This window comes from Nothoprocta perdicaria, unplaced genomic scaffold (genome assembly GCF_003342845.1).
Source record: "Nothoprocta perdicaria isolate Ctin4 unplaced genomic scaffold, notPer1 scaffold_104, whole genome shotgun sequence".
Lineage (NCBI taxonomy): Eukaryota > Metazoa > Chordata > Aves > Tinamiformes > Tinamidae > Nothoprocta > Nothoprocta perdicaria.
In genome coordinates, this window is record NW_020454139.1 from 1,419,514 (window position 1) to 1,433,743 (window position 14,230).

General features: G+C 38.5%; 1 protein-coding gene across 1 annotated transcript in view; it reads left to right on the forward strand.

Moving 5' to 3' along the window:
* SH3GL2 (SH3 domain containing GRB2 like 2, endophilin A1) overlaps positions 1-14,230 on the forward strand; it is an 89,029-nt gene that overhangs the window by 56,874 nt on the left and 17,925 nt on the right. Inside the window, exon 2 of the mRNA XM_026043856.1 lies at positions 13,589-13,657. Coding sequence (XP_025899641.1) covers positions 13,589-13,657 — 69 coding nt within the window. The remainder of the gene's footprint in view (positions 1-13,588; positions 13,658-14,230) is intronic.

The following is a 14,230-nucleotide window of genomic DNA, read 5'->3' on the forward strand; positions in this document are numbered from 1 at the left end:
ATAACCATGTGCAAATGTAATGCCAGGTTGTTAAAAGCTCTAAAGCATTGCTGCATTGTAAAGGAGAAGGAGTTAGTTGGCTTTTTTTTTTTTTTCTTTCAATGCTGCAGTATTATTAGCCTATAGAGCTAAGTATTGAGGAGGAATCACTTAAGAAAGAGGTGGCATGCTATTGTGGTGCTTGTGTGCATTGGGAATTAGGTAAGTAATTTGTGACACTTTCCATATTTTTACTTAATTCTGGGGTATTAAATTGTTTTCATAGCCATCTTCAGGAAGTCTGTAGATTAAAAAAAAAAAAAAAAAAGTATTTCCTTCTTTCAATCTTCCCCACCTTCCAGCTGTTGCACTGGAGATTTACATTTTAATTTTTATCAGGCATCTTCAAAAAGTTGTGCTTGCTACAGATTTAAGTCAGCCTTGCCATAAAATACGTCTATCAGTAGAAAAATGTTCAGCTGATCAGTTCTGCTTCCTTCAGTGCAGGTTTAGATAAGTTGTCTGGTTTGAGTAGTGAAAGCCTGTTCTGAGGAGGGATTTTGCCAGCAGCAAACTCCTACTGTGGCTGGAAGTGGTGTGCTTTGAGCCATAGAAGAGGGCCTCTTTTTTATTCTTTTTTTTTTGTTTGTTTGTTTTTTCTCCGTAATATTCCCTAGAGTGCAAAAAGCTTTTATGTATTCTTATTAATCAATTTAAACAGAAGTAATGGCTCTAACAGTAGATTGTAGTAGTTGTTAAATGTTGACTCTAACAAAACAACAGCTGTTAAATATCAATGGCATGAAAAGCTGTTACAAAGCCAAAATTTTTGTAAAAGATCCCCTTTAAAATTCTTTAACATTTGTGTTCCTCCTTCTGCCAGTTTTTTTGAAGTCTGGTTAGTATAATGATTCCAACACCTGTAATCATTAAATTAARTCTCAAGGACTTAAGGAAGAAGCATTTTCGTGATCTGTGAATTATAAGGAGAATACCTTAATACTGTTAACTTAAGAAATGGAATTATTAATAAGCAGAATGCAATATTTCTTGTATTTGAAACTCTTTCATTTCTCTTGCTCTTCTTAAATCCTATGTCAGTAAGATCTTTGGGGATGTTGCTACTCATTTCTATCATAAATCACCAGCTCTTAAAGTTACTGTGTTCTAAGAAGCAAATTTTACTACCTTTGTTTTAAGCAAAATTCTACTTTACAAGGCCCAATACCTAGTGAAAATTGGAGTGCTAGCTATTTAATCCACCTTTTGTGTCCCACATCCCTGATCTGACAAAGGAAGAAATCTGATCRCATATAGAGAGAATGACGTAGCACAGGTCACATAATCAATGAGATACTTACTTGGTAGGGGTATRCTACCAGTTGTAATTCAGGGCTTCTTTGCTTTCTATCTAGAAGTCTATGAAGGTAAACTATCTTTATATATTTTAAATACTACTTAAATATYATGCAGTGTGATAAGCAGGTTACAGTGAATAACCTGTATTTCTCAGTGTCTAAATAAACTTGAAAGTGGTAGTGTGGTGGATGCCAGGGGTTCCTGCCCAGCACTGCACTTTCTGTCCTGGTTAATCTATGATCTTCCCTAGGTTGGAAGCTGCATTAAGACAGCTCAAGACCAACAAAGCACATTTATACATTCAAACTGATCACCTCAGGATATGATTTGTGTTTCTGTGCTTCTCCCCTTRGAAACTAATACAAACCCAGTGTTTTAAAGCAAGAAATGGATAGCATAAGAGACATTCAAAGTTTAGGTTATCTGAGAATTTTGTTTTTCCTCAGATTGAGGAAAAGCTGAGAGACTTCTAAGGCAGAGTAAGGCAATGAAGTACTTAATGTTCCTATRTCTGAATGTTTCTTCTCTTATAACAAATTCCAGGTCTGCAAGCTAAAGAATCTAGCTTGTTTTTCTCCCCAAAGATATAACTGCATRTATATAATGAACCTGTTAGGTGAGTGATTGCCAGCACAGCAGASAGTAACTGTGTACATATGGGTCGTTAGACTAATTACCTGATTACGCGAAGAAACTAATACTGTATACTTATTTATGGTTGTGATTTTTTAACTTTGACATTTGAAAATCTCACCTGGTCTGTATCTTACATTATTTCTTTACTTTTACATCACCACAGAATAATTTGTGGTAAACTGTGGTAAATCTACTAAATGTAATTAGATTGCCATAAAGAATCATACATGCTTGAAAATTCTATGCAGACTGCAGGACATTTATATGACAAAATTCAAGATGAATTTTAAGGTTTAMTTGGATGGGCAAAATCGGAAGGAGAGAGAGAAGAATAAGGAAGAGAAAGCATTATTATCTTTCTGTGAGTTGGAAGTTAATTGTCCTTAAAAACATTTGCCATTATATTGTTTCAAATTAAAGAGAAATGTCCCAGGCTTTAAAAGTGGTATTTTCTGTTTGCCTTTACATCTCATTCTATAAAGTGTACAGATACACCTTCCTGAAATGCAGTGGAATATGAGGGATGTGAATGAAAGCCAGGTGTCACCCACCAGCGAGTGTCCCTGTCCAGAAGAAACAGGTGATGGTGCCTCGGCTGTGAGGTGTGGGCAGGGTCTTCAGGATTGTGTCCATGGGCTGAGTCTCCGGGCTTGGCAAACACAAGCGTGGTCCCTGTGACTGCARTGTGGAAATGTTGAAGAAATTGGACTACCTGGACTTAACAGCTATGTGCAGCTCCCTTTCCAGAAAGTCATCTGAATCGGGTTGGGCTTTAGTAATAGCAGTCAGATTCCCTGGCATATACTTCTGCACTCCAAGCAGTGAATATTACAGCTGTGTTTCTGTTTATTAGTGCATTTTATTTTTAAAAGATATGATGGGACATGCCCTGTGATACGGTTTAGAAAGGGCAAAATTTCAGCAACAAGGAAGCCTTCCCTTTCTTATGGGTATTGCAGTAATTTTGTCAGACTTTCTTAAGTTCTGAAAGTGTTTTTCTACATCTATAAGCATGTGCATTTGTGTTACTATTTGAATATAAGAAATTATAGATTGTGGATCTACCTTGCCTGCAGCATACTGCAGTGTTAACATATTTCCATTGTGCGCAGTGGACTTGAAAAGGTGAAAGCACAAACAGTGAAGGCAAACAGAGAGATGGCAATAGATTAAATTTATCTCAGAGGCAATTCAAAAMGATTATATTGTCAATTTTTGCTTTTATGTATTTAGTAAAATATGCAAGTAGTTTTACTTTGCATTTTTGAAAGGCTGCAAATGAGTATAAGCAGCCAATTATGAAGACACTATAATGGAAATATGAACAGCAACTAATAGCCTTATAAAACCGAACTTATTCATTTCAATAAGAATACATTGTTAAGTAATGTTAAAGTTACAGACCATATCACTGAGTAAAAAGTAACAACCAATTTTTGTACTGTTATTTTCCTGTGAAACTCCAGGTACAAGTGTAATTCATCCACGGTGGTGCAGAACCTCAGCTACTGTGCAAGACTGAAAGACTGACAATAAAAGCTTGTAAATATCTTGAGATATTTAGAAGTGTAAGCAATTACAGTTTTTTTTTAGCAGGCTCTGTGGTCTTTTATCAAGCCCAGCATTCTTTTTTTATTATCATTTCACCTGAATTCCTTCATTCAAATGAATTGCAAGATAACATTAGCAAGAACTGCCTATTTCATTATTATGCCTCAGAGATCTCTGTATCCCTCCTACTAATAAGAAGCTATTTTGTAAATTACAGGTTTTCTTTCCACTTTATCAAGCCAGCCTTCCTGCAGTGCCTGTTTCTCTGGTAGCAGTTAGAGCCATAAACACATATGCTAGCTAAATTTAAACTGCAGTTTGTTGTGCTGATCTGTGTTTTGTTATGATCTATCTTTTTGGTCATTGCAGTAGTGTTTGGTTTGTTTCCCAGAGGATTTCGGTGGTCATTTCTGCCCTCTTTTAAGTACCTTCTGAATTTTCAAAGTATGAGAGAACAGCAGTCTCTTCTCTGCTTTTGCTTATTTCTGTGGACCTCAGAGGTGTAGCTAGTGAATTACAGTAGCATTTGGGTCAGCAGCAAATGTTGAGGCTTCTCTTCATTAAGCAGCTTTATTTCCTTGAATTTTATAGTGCCCCTACTTTGCCTCTGCTCTACCTCCTCCCAGCCGTGTCCACCTACGTGCATTCCTCCTGCAAGCCAGCAGCTACATGGTAGCACAYGTCATCTCCATCCTTTCAGCCTTCTTTCTTTCCTTCCTTGAAGGAAAGCCTTCTTGTTTCTTTTCCTTCCTTGATCGATGTCCAGAAGGTCAGTCACAGGCTTTACATGAGAGATGTCCTGTGCTTGCTGCAGCATTGCTGTCCTGCTGTTCAGCTCCCCCGACCCTGGCAACTGGCACATACTGCTTTCACCCAGTTAAGTGAGAGACCAAGGATTTAAGAAGGGGCATTGACTTTAAATAAGGCTTTTATAAAAAAAATAAAGCTTTAAGCAGCTAACAAAATTCTCTAAAAGTGCTGTTGTTAGCCTGAAAGTGACAATGCACTTTGGGGATTTTGATTGTTGTGTAGTTAATAAATTATCAACGCTACCAATAGAATAAAAAAAAATGCATAAATAATCTGTTTTGGCACCATGTTGTGCTCTGCACAGTCTGCAGCGATCTAGACATTGTGTCAATAAGAACATTAGAAATGAAACACAGTTTGCTACTAGCAACAGCTTGAACATGTTTTTTTCCTTCCCAGACTCCCTCTAACTTCATGTCTTTGGCAGATAACAATTAATTCACTGTCAGAGTCAAGCGAATTCACTCTACTATATAGACAGGACAATTTCACAATAAGAGTTGTTATAGCTGTTTAATCAGTAAATCACATTTAAGCTATCTTTTGTCCTCTTAGTCTTTAGCAGCTTCTAAATGTTCCTGGCATCTCCAGATGTTAAGCACTAGGCTGAATTTTAGCCAGTCAGAGGCCTGTGGACTGATGTACATCAATGCAGAGGTACAAAATGTGTCTTAAATGGAATTGCTGTAAATGGCTCCTGCTGTTATTTTGCTTTTATTTGGCCAGAGCTTCTCCTGTTTTAGACTTTAATTCATTCCTTTACTGAGAAAGAAAATTACAAAGCCCGCAAAGATTATGAGAACAAAGTTGTCTGGCTTAGCAAAGTCAAATACATTATACTGAGCTTTAGCAGTCAGCTGTACCTTTGTGTTACCATTTGCATAATGCTGATGGGGCACTTGGACTTTATCCTGTGTGGGGATCTTGGCAGGGTGTAGAGTCTGTGCTGGCATCTTTGTGCTATGTCTGCACGTGATGTTCTCTGTGCCTTGCAAGTCTGAATTTTAGTGCAAGAAAATAAGTTGGCTCAACAGCCAAGACTTTATAAGCAGTGCGGGTAAATTATGCCTTGCTGGCGGCCTAAAACACTGATGTAGACTTTTTCTTTTTTTTCCTTTTTTTTTTTTTTTTTTATTTTCCTGAAATGAGCAGAGTAAGTATTTGTTGGTAGAGCAGTGCAGGCAAAATAATTATCTCTTGATTTTTGTTTATACTGAGATTAGAAGATATGTGTGTAGACAAAGTATGCATTAATGTATACAAGATGAGTAACATGGATCATGATCTATTACCATGTTGGAGGTGAGCTCATGAAATTGAAGAYTATGACTATATGGTCTGTGCTCTTTTCACTTCTTTTCCACACTGTGCATTAGCATATACATCTCTAAATATTTAAAGTTCCCCTGCCTAAAATTGTAGCTTTTGACCCTAAAATTCTAGGCTATACCTACAAGGAAGTTGTCAAGAAGCATCTGTGACAGTGCAGTGTGGAGGTCCCAGTCTTCCTGTGTGGAGAATTCTTAGGAATGGTGGATCTGGTTCGTATCACATTGCGCTAGTGTGGAAAGACTTGTGTGCATTCGTTGTCGGCAGGTCCGCTGAAGGGCTGTGTCACTGCACTATTACCATCAGAAATAGAAATACCGTAACAGTATTTGTTCTCTGTTCCTTACGAAAAAAAATAATGAAATAAAAAAGAAGTGASTGGCACGTCTTCCAGCTGCTATATCCAGCTTTTTTATACCTATTTCTTCCCTGCTGATAGGGCAGGTGGCATGCTGGGGACGCAGAGGTAGCCTGGAAAAGCACAGGCTGTCCTGACCACTCAATTCTCTGGCAGTTCTCGACAACAACTTTCCTGTGACAGTTTTGGAGGCCACTCAAGGCTGCCAAAGGTTGTGAACAGCTTCCTGGCTGAACATTGACTTGGAGCAGCGGAGGACCCAGCTCCTGAATGAGCTTAAGTGCATGTACAAGCAGTGGGTCCTTCTGTCTCCGTGGATGCGCTGCAGTGTCTCATGTAAGGACACCTCTGCAAGTGTAAATGTGCTAAAGGGGTTAGCTGGGTGCCTGCCCATGGCAGCCCTCTCCTCTGGAGGGTGCTCTGCATGCAGAGGCTTTCCCTGCACTGCTCTGCCAGCCCTTTCCCTGCTGCAGCTTCCCTGCTCCTGCTGCGCTTCCCGTGCCGTCGGATGGTCTCCGATGCAATGCGGAGACTTTGCAGCAGCGGCTCTGCAGAGCCTGCCGAGAGCGGAGCGTGCATCGGGGAGCGCTGCGTCCGAGCGGCTGCCCTGCGGCAGCTCTGCAGCGTGGTCCGTGTGGCCGGCAGAAAGCACCGCAGGGAAAGCAGAGAGACAGGCATTGCCCCCTTGAGCTATAGGTTGAATGGAAAAGGTAAATTACAGTCCAACTCTAAATAATGAGAGTAGGACATGGGACAGGTTCACAGAGGGTTATTTCTTAGGTAGTGGCAATGCTAGAAACTGGGATYCTGAACACCCTTATTCTTCCTGGGGAGAAACAGTTCCACTGAGTCATTTTGCCTTTAGCAGTGACTTGCCAAGTCCTATTTTTCTGTGTGTGCCGCAGCGTTACAGACTTGTTTGTCGTTTCTGCAGAACAACTTCCCAGGCTTTCCAGCCTGCCCCCAGGATGTTGGTAGGACTTTCAGCAGGGACATGGACTTACTAGTACAAGATGTGAGGACTAGCAAGGCCAAGTAATTGTATATTCAAAAGATATTTAGGAGATGCTTTACAGGAAATGGAGTCAAGCCATGTGTAGTCCTCCTACTGATCCTTCYTTTTTTTCTGCTGAGCTTCCCAAATTCAGTTCACCTCATAAACTTGAACACTGCACTGAATMCAAAAAAATCCCACTTTATCCCACAAAATGCAGGGTCAAATTGGAGGCATTAACAAGGCAGGCAGTGTGATAATTCCTTTAGCACTGCCTAGGTTAGCTTTGGATAAATTTAACAGGTTCCGGATGGTGTGATGCTGAGGTGGGACAAACCAGAGAACGCAGTGCTATCAGGRAAAATAGCAGGTAAGAAGTATCATTCTTTTGCTTAAAGGTGTCTTGCAAATGACAGTGAAGAAGAAGAAATGATTGCCTGGCAGATGCTTTCCTTAAGTACATTGCTAAAAATTCTGTTGGATGTGCTCCTGGTGGCAAGCAGTAGCAGGTGCAAATTAATGCTCACAATTTTCCCATGTGGTAGGCAAGTGTTTTTCTTCAGTTTGCCAAGGAGGAAACAAAGCCTCCATGGCTAATCAAAATACCAGTGTAAACACTTGGGTGAAATGCTAGAGCCCCCTCGAGACTCTGGGATCTCTGCTCTCTCCTTTTTGTTTTTTCCTGACTGGCTCCATGACTCTTTATAGCTTCTGCTGGAAGCAGTGGAGTCGTAGAGGTCCTCATTGCTGCAAGGGAAGGAAGGATCCTGTTTTACACAGCTCTGCTGGTGGCACTGTGGGATGCTTTTCCAGTTTTCACAGCTTAAGAGGAGAARTTTGTAAACAAAATGTAACTGGAAATCATTGTCATTTTCAACCTAAGAAGTATATTAATTCAGTATCAGGTTTAAGACCTGCTGTTGAAGTGGCTTGTCCCACATTCTTGAGCAATTTACAATTCATAGTCCCTATTTATACATTTCACAGTCCCAATTTACACATTCTGTTTTCAACTTAGAAGCAAAATATAACAAAATATAGAGAATATTAAATGAAAGGGAAAAGGCAATGACCTTTTGGTCTTGTGAAATCTTTCTGTGTTGATGAAAGTTTCATTTAAGCTATGTCACATCCTTCAGTTTCTGGAGGCTTTCCAAGGCTAAGGATTTTGGATCATTTGACATATAAGTCGGAACTTCCCTCAACTAGATGTATTATCCTGAAAAGCTTGAGCAAGATCACTTTATCCCAACTACATCAGACGTTAGTTTACTTCATGATCCAGAATAAGGTACTGTAGCTTTTACTACCGCTCATGCTTTTCTGAAAGACAAGCTATCCCCAAGCTAACACAAAAAAAAATCCATTTTGTTTTATATTCTGTTGTCAAGAAGAGAAGCCCCAGATGCAACTAATTAGATTTCTGAGGTGATTGTTTTCTTTCATTTCATATTGTGCTTCATCTAATACTAGCAGAAAATCACTCCTGCTTACTCTTGCTGCTGAAATTTGCTACCAGACTTGTGCTCAGTTGACTGCAGAGAACCAAGACCATGATCATAAATTTGAGTAGTAGACAGCATCTGTTTTCTGTGATAATGAATTCTGATATCTCAGAATAGCATGCAAAGTGATAGAGGGAATCAAAAAAGTTTGCCCAGAGATGATGTATGATGTATGATGCTTTATATAAATGTTCTTTTTCAAATGTTTACTCTTTCTGAGAAGCCTACAGTATTGGCAAACATCCCTGTGTGTACGCAGAATTCTTCTCATTAAAATGTATATTTTTCACTCTCTTTTGCAAGCCATATATGTCCTTCTTGTCTCTGCAGTGCTAACAAATCAGCACAGCATTTTGGAGCCTGATTGAAAAACTTCTTAACCTGAAGATGCTTACTGCTGAAAACCTGCTCCCAGAACACAAAACCTTACAATGACAAATAAAAGTGAAAAAGGCCAAAGCCRCATGGAATAACTATAGAAATATGTGGAATTTGGGGATTACAGAAATTATTACATGTTAATTAAACTGTGCTGCAGGTAGGAGTGGCAGGTTTGATCTCTAAAATATCTGAAGGGAAAAATTGCATCTGGGATAGCAGTGATGTCAAGGGGCATTCAGAAGGGAGGGGAGGGCTAGATTAGAGCTTGCCATGTGCAGAGCATGTGCAAAAGCATTGCAGTGCCCAGGGAGAAAGTCACACTGGTGTAGCTGCATTGTGAAGACAGCATTCAGGTTGCCACATAGCCAAAGTACTGTGCTGTGGCAAAACACCCAAAGCTAATTTTATACTCCTAAACAGAAGAAAAGGTGCCAAACCGTTGTTTCACAAAATGAGTAAAGCTGAAGACTCAGGTGACCTGAATAACTTCTGTGGTTTGATGCACATCTTGCTGTATTTCCAAGTTCAGGTAGTGGTTTATCAAACTGTACATTCATTTCTTTTTACAGTAGGTGGGCATTTGGTAGGTAATTGTTTCAACCATGAATGTTCAGAAAGCAATCTAACATGATTCAGTGTCATAGTACTGAGGAACATAATTTCCATGGAGTAGCTACTTAATGCACATTTGATTTGCATTAATGTCTTGTGAGAAGTGACAGATACCAGTGTCAGATTAATGTGCTCATTAATTAGTAGGCTGGGTTTTTCCTGGAAAACTGTAAAAGTGATCATCAGTGTATTTGTGTAAGACAATTGGCCTTTTCTGTGTATCCATAGTGACTGCATAGGCATTTTTGGCCTGTACAACATACCATCCRTGAATCAGCAATATCAAAAAGGTGAATTGCACAGCTATATGAGACATGGAGTAGAAATCTCCATAACTAAGACCCTATTTCAAATCTGCCCCATCTACTTTCCTGGCATTCTGTCTCATTCTGCAGTTCCCGTCAACTTATACCAAAAACTGTTTTTTAAATTTTCTGACAGGAAAAAGCAGTTTCTCATCCCCACGAAAATTAGGATTCCTGCCACCTTTGTATTCTCCACTGAAGCCATTCTGACCAGCAGATRTTAAGTTAATATTCTGCATGAATGGAAACTGGATCCTTATGCAATTGGACTTTGCTCTAAGGAATATAGTGCATGTTTTCAGTTGTATAACATATAGGATCAAAATCTTAGATCATGGTATTGTTAGGTAGAAAAAAATCTGGAAGGTTTTGCTGAGCAACAGACCTTTTCATTACATATTTCCCACACACAGAAAATATTTGTTTGGTCCTGCTTAAAAAAAAAGTTAATGGTAATTTTATTGTGAATATTTTTGGAGACAGGATGAAGTAATTAACATTGGAAAGAGAAGTGGTTTAAAGTAGCTATGTASTTTTGGTCCTGATTTCTGATGCTGGAGTGCAAAGATTAAGTCCTGCTTCTTCTTATATGAATRAGCAGGAGAAGTATTATTACCATTAAAGAATATTTTGAGGGTCCAATTTTTATTTATATGTAAAGCAAGAAACAAAATGTTGAAGCCTTTATCTGCGTAATATGGCAGAGGAGACTTTTGTTTTCTAGTCAGCTTTATTTGCTGAGAATTTTTCAGACTGCTTCTGAGCAGATGAGAGCAGATCTTCAACAGATGTATGTTGACATATTTTTATGATCTATCATAACCAAATCTGACAATTTCAGAGAGGSGATTATGGAATAGCAGCCTTAATTAAGTACTTTAAAAGTTGGAAGCCTGGATATACAGCAGTTAAATAATACCTATAAATTTTATCWGTACAGTGATGGTGTAGGTGAGGGCTTTGAGGCATATGCTTATGCATTTGCTGCATATGCTTTTGTTAGGTTCCCAGCTGCCACAGGACCACATTAAATTATGGCCTTTCAATGGTCAGCTTAATATCTTCCTCTGAGTGGATTTCTCCTTTCTGCCTTAGGGATGGATTTATCTCTTGAGAGTTTTTCACTCTTAAATTTGAATCTTTACTTAGATTTTTGTGTTCTGACTAGTGAGTGCCTGTGGCTTTCAGGGGAAAAACAGTAGTTATGTTTTCATGGAGGTCTGTGGTTGAGCTGCTCTTTATTGGTGAAAGTGCGCACTTTCCAAACAGATTTTTCAAATCTGGAAAATCTTTTCCCACAGTTTTCCAAAACAGATTTTTGCTTGGATGGTAATGTTTAAGGAATTGCTCTGCAGGCTTATGACACAGCTGACCCCAAGAGAAGAGTCACCTAGTTTGAGAAGAGCTAAAGATTTCATGGATGATCTTTCTCCTTTGACTCATCTCTCTGTTGCCTTAAGCAATACTTGACCAAGACCTTTACAAATGAAATTTTTTCCTGGGACATGGATGTTATTTCATTTGCTATCTTAAAACAGTGAGTCATAGTTTTTCCACTTGATACCTCAAAGCAAGGAGTCATAAAATTTGATGTGAGACTAATATGGACAGAATGAGGATTTTTTTTTTTTTTTTAATGAATGCTGAGAGGGAAAAAGAGATGTATTGCTTTGTTGACTTAGCAATGCCCACTTCTTTGGGACATATTACTAAATAAAAATATCCTATATTGCTCAGCAAGAATGATGAATACACAAGACAGAGCATGTGCAAAAGCTCTTTTTTGTGGATGTAAGATGGGATCTTCAGAGGATCTCTGTGGATGAGCCATATCTGTGTAAAACTTAATCACCTGTAAAGGGATCTCAAGCAGACAAAAAGATAAAACATGTAAAGATACAGCTAAAAGAGCTTGAACTCTGGGCACTTTGTAAGTTTACAGCTCAATTTCAATTATTCAAAATTTGTTTTGAATATTTAAATAGCGTTATGCTTGTTTCTTGTCCTTTTCAGAGACTTTGGTAGGAATCTCCTTTGCAGATTTTGCCACCTCAACCATAGTTGGAGGACCATGAAAAGATTCATTCACATATTGATGAAGAAAGCTTCTGAGCAGTCTTTTATGCTTTCTTGCTACCAGGTTTCATGAAAACAGCAAATGAATAGTAGCTTTTAGGACATTCAGTTCACCCCTTGTCCATCACAGAATTGTTTGTGGTAGTACTGAATTTCAAATCTAAGAAGTTTTCTTACTCTTCACTAATCTCTGTCAGGCACAAGTTCAGTGATATGGACAAAAACTCATCTGCATTCAGAGTATTGACAGGGGAGGGTTTGCGGAGATTTTCAAATTCATTCTGCATAAGAAAAAAGGTGTAAGTAAAATTCTTCCATTATTTTTTCTCAGAAAGTTCCAGAGGATTGCTGTCTCATTAATGTACCTGAATAAGCTTTGCTTCATCAATGCAGCCTCCTGATCAGTGAGAAATTGACAGAAAACAGTAGAAGTGATGGGTACTTCCCATTGTACAGACAGTTATGGTCTGCCCTAGTCATGTCCTGCCAGAACTGCAATTGCAGTTTTATAGAGGTGAACAAAGTTGAAATTAATCAAATGTTTGGATTCTATTCATGGAAGAAGAGTGATTGCCTGTATATCTTTCAATATGAAATTTGAGCAGTGAAGAGAAATCAGACAGTCATGTGTCTGTTATATTTCCTGTGACAAATATGAGAGCAGGGGAAGATTCTGCATTCCCTGGGTCATGTGGATTTGACTGACTTGTGGAGTTACAGCACTAAAACACTTCCTGACTAACAGTGCAGTTGTTAAAAATCCATTTTGACTAGTGCTGCAGAGCCGTCATCATTTGAATCTGCTATTGTCACTTTTACTGACAGTAACAGGAAACTCAGATCAGTATGTTCCAGCATGATTCAGAAGAGTGAAGTGGTAACATACAACAATTTCCTAATTGTCTTTCAACAGTATTTTATGAAAAAAAAAGGCAAATTTGCCAAAAGACGTGATAGACGTGGTACTGAAGCTCACCTTTTTTGGTTCCTGTTTTTGTTTTCTTGTTTTTATTACAACTGCTTTATATACATATATAAAATTAGTATTTAATGATGTGGATCTATTTTGGCATGAAATTATGTAAATGTATACCTGAAATTTTTCAGCTGTGAGATGTTTGCTGCCTGTTGCCTTCTGGGTGGTTTAGGGTCAGGGCTTGGGAGTATTTTGTATTTCAATATGATTTTTATCCCTGGTACTGCATTAAAATGTTCAAAACAATGCAGCTAAGGCTGTCTTTTTCATTTCTGATGCGAACTTTTTCGTTTCTTGAATCCTTTGCCTTTTTTATTCCATTAAGGAATTCCATTTTATTCCATTTTATTCCATTTTGATCATGGATATTTCTGTCTGCTGAAGACATCTCTCTTACTGTTGATTAATGGCTTGTTAAGTCCAAGGTGTTCAACATATTCATTACACAAAGAAACAAGGGTGTGATCCTGCAAAGACAAGGCAGTATGTGCCTATTCTGACAGGAGCAGAAGACTGGGACTCTGAGAATTAAACACTAATCTGTATTTTCTGAGTCTTTAACCTGAAATAAAGCATGTTTAAAATAAGTTTTTTGGAAATAAAGAATAGCACATCTGAGGGTTGCAAAACTTACAGAAAAACACACTGGAAATTTGTTGCTGAAATTGTTGTGTTGAATCTGTTTTTTTGTTTGTTTTTATTTTTTTGTAACTGCAGAAAGTGAGTGAGAAAGTAGGAGGTGCAGAAGGAACCAAGCTAGATGATGACTTCAAAGAAATGGAAAGGGTAAGTCAATACAGGTAGCTATATCTATGATTAATGATTATTTTTCTTTCTAGGATAGGATTTTCTAAGCTGTTGTACCCAAATCAATCAAGTAATTTTGAGAGACTCATCTTTTATTCAGCAGGATTGAACCTTCAGTTCCTTGACCTTTTTCATTCTCTGACCAAGGAATACATAATACATGTACTCTGAAAAATGCCAGTATTGCAGTGATTGAGCCTAATACCGGCAACAAATTAGCTTCAGTTAAGTTTAGAAGATATCTAGAAAGAGAGGCTTTGTCTAAAACTTTAWTGGTTGCTGTGGTGGCAAAAGGTGCCCACAAGTCATCCGTGGTGCCTCCCGAGCATCAGTCTGGAAGAGCACAGATCCTGGATATTCGCTCCTGGGCTGAGGGTACCCCCCTAGGTAGCCTCCACTGCCTGCATTCACTGTGAACATTTTTTGTGGGAAAATAATGAACATTTTTGTGGGGAAAAAAAAGTAGGTTTGCCTTGGGTGTTAGTGTGAATATGCCATCTGRAAAGGACAGCGGTGGCAGCTATTTTTCTGGCTTTGACTTTCAGAGTCACT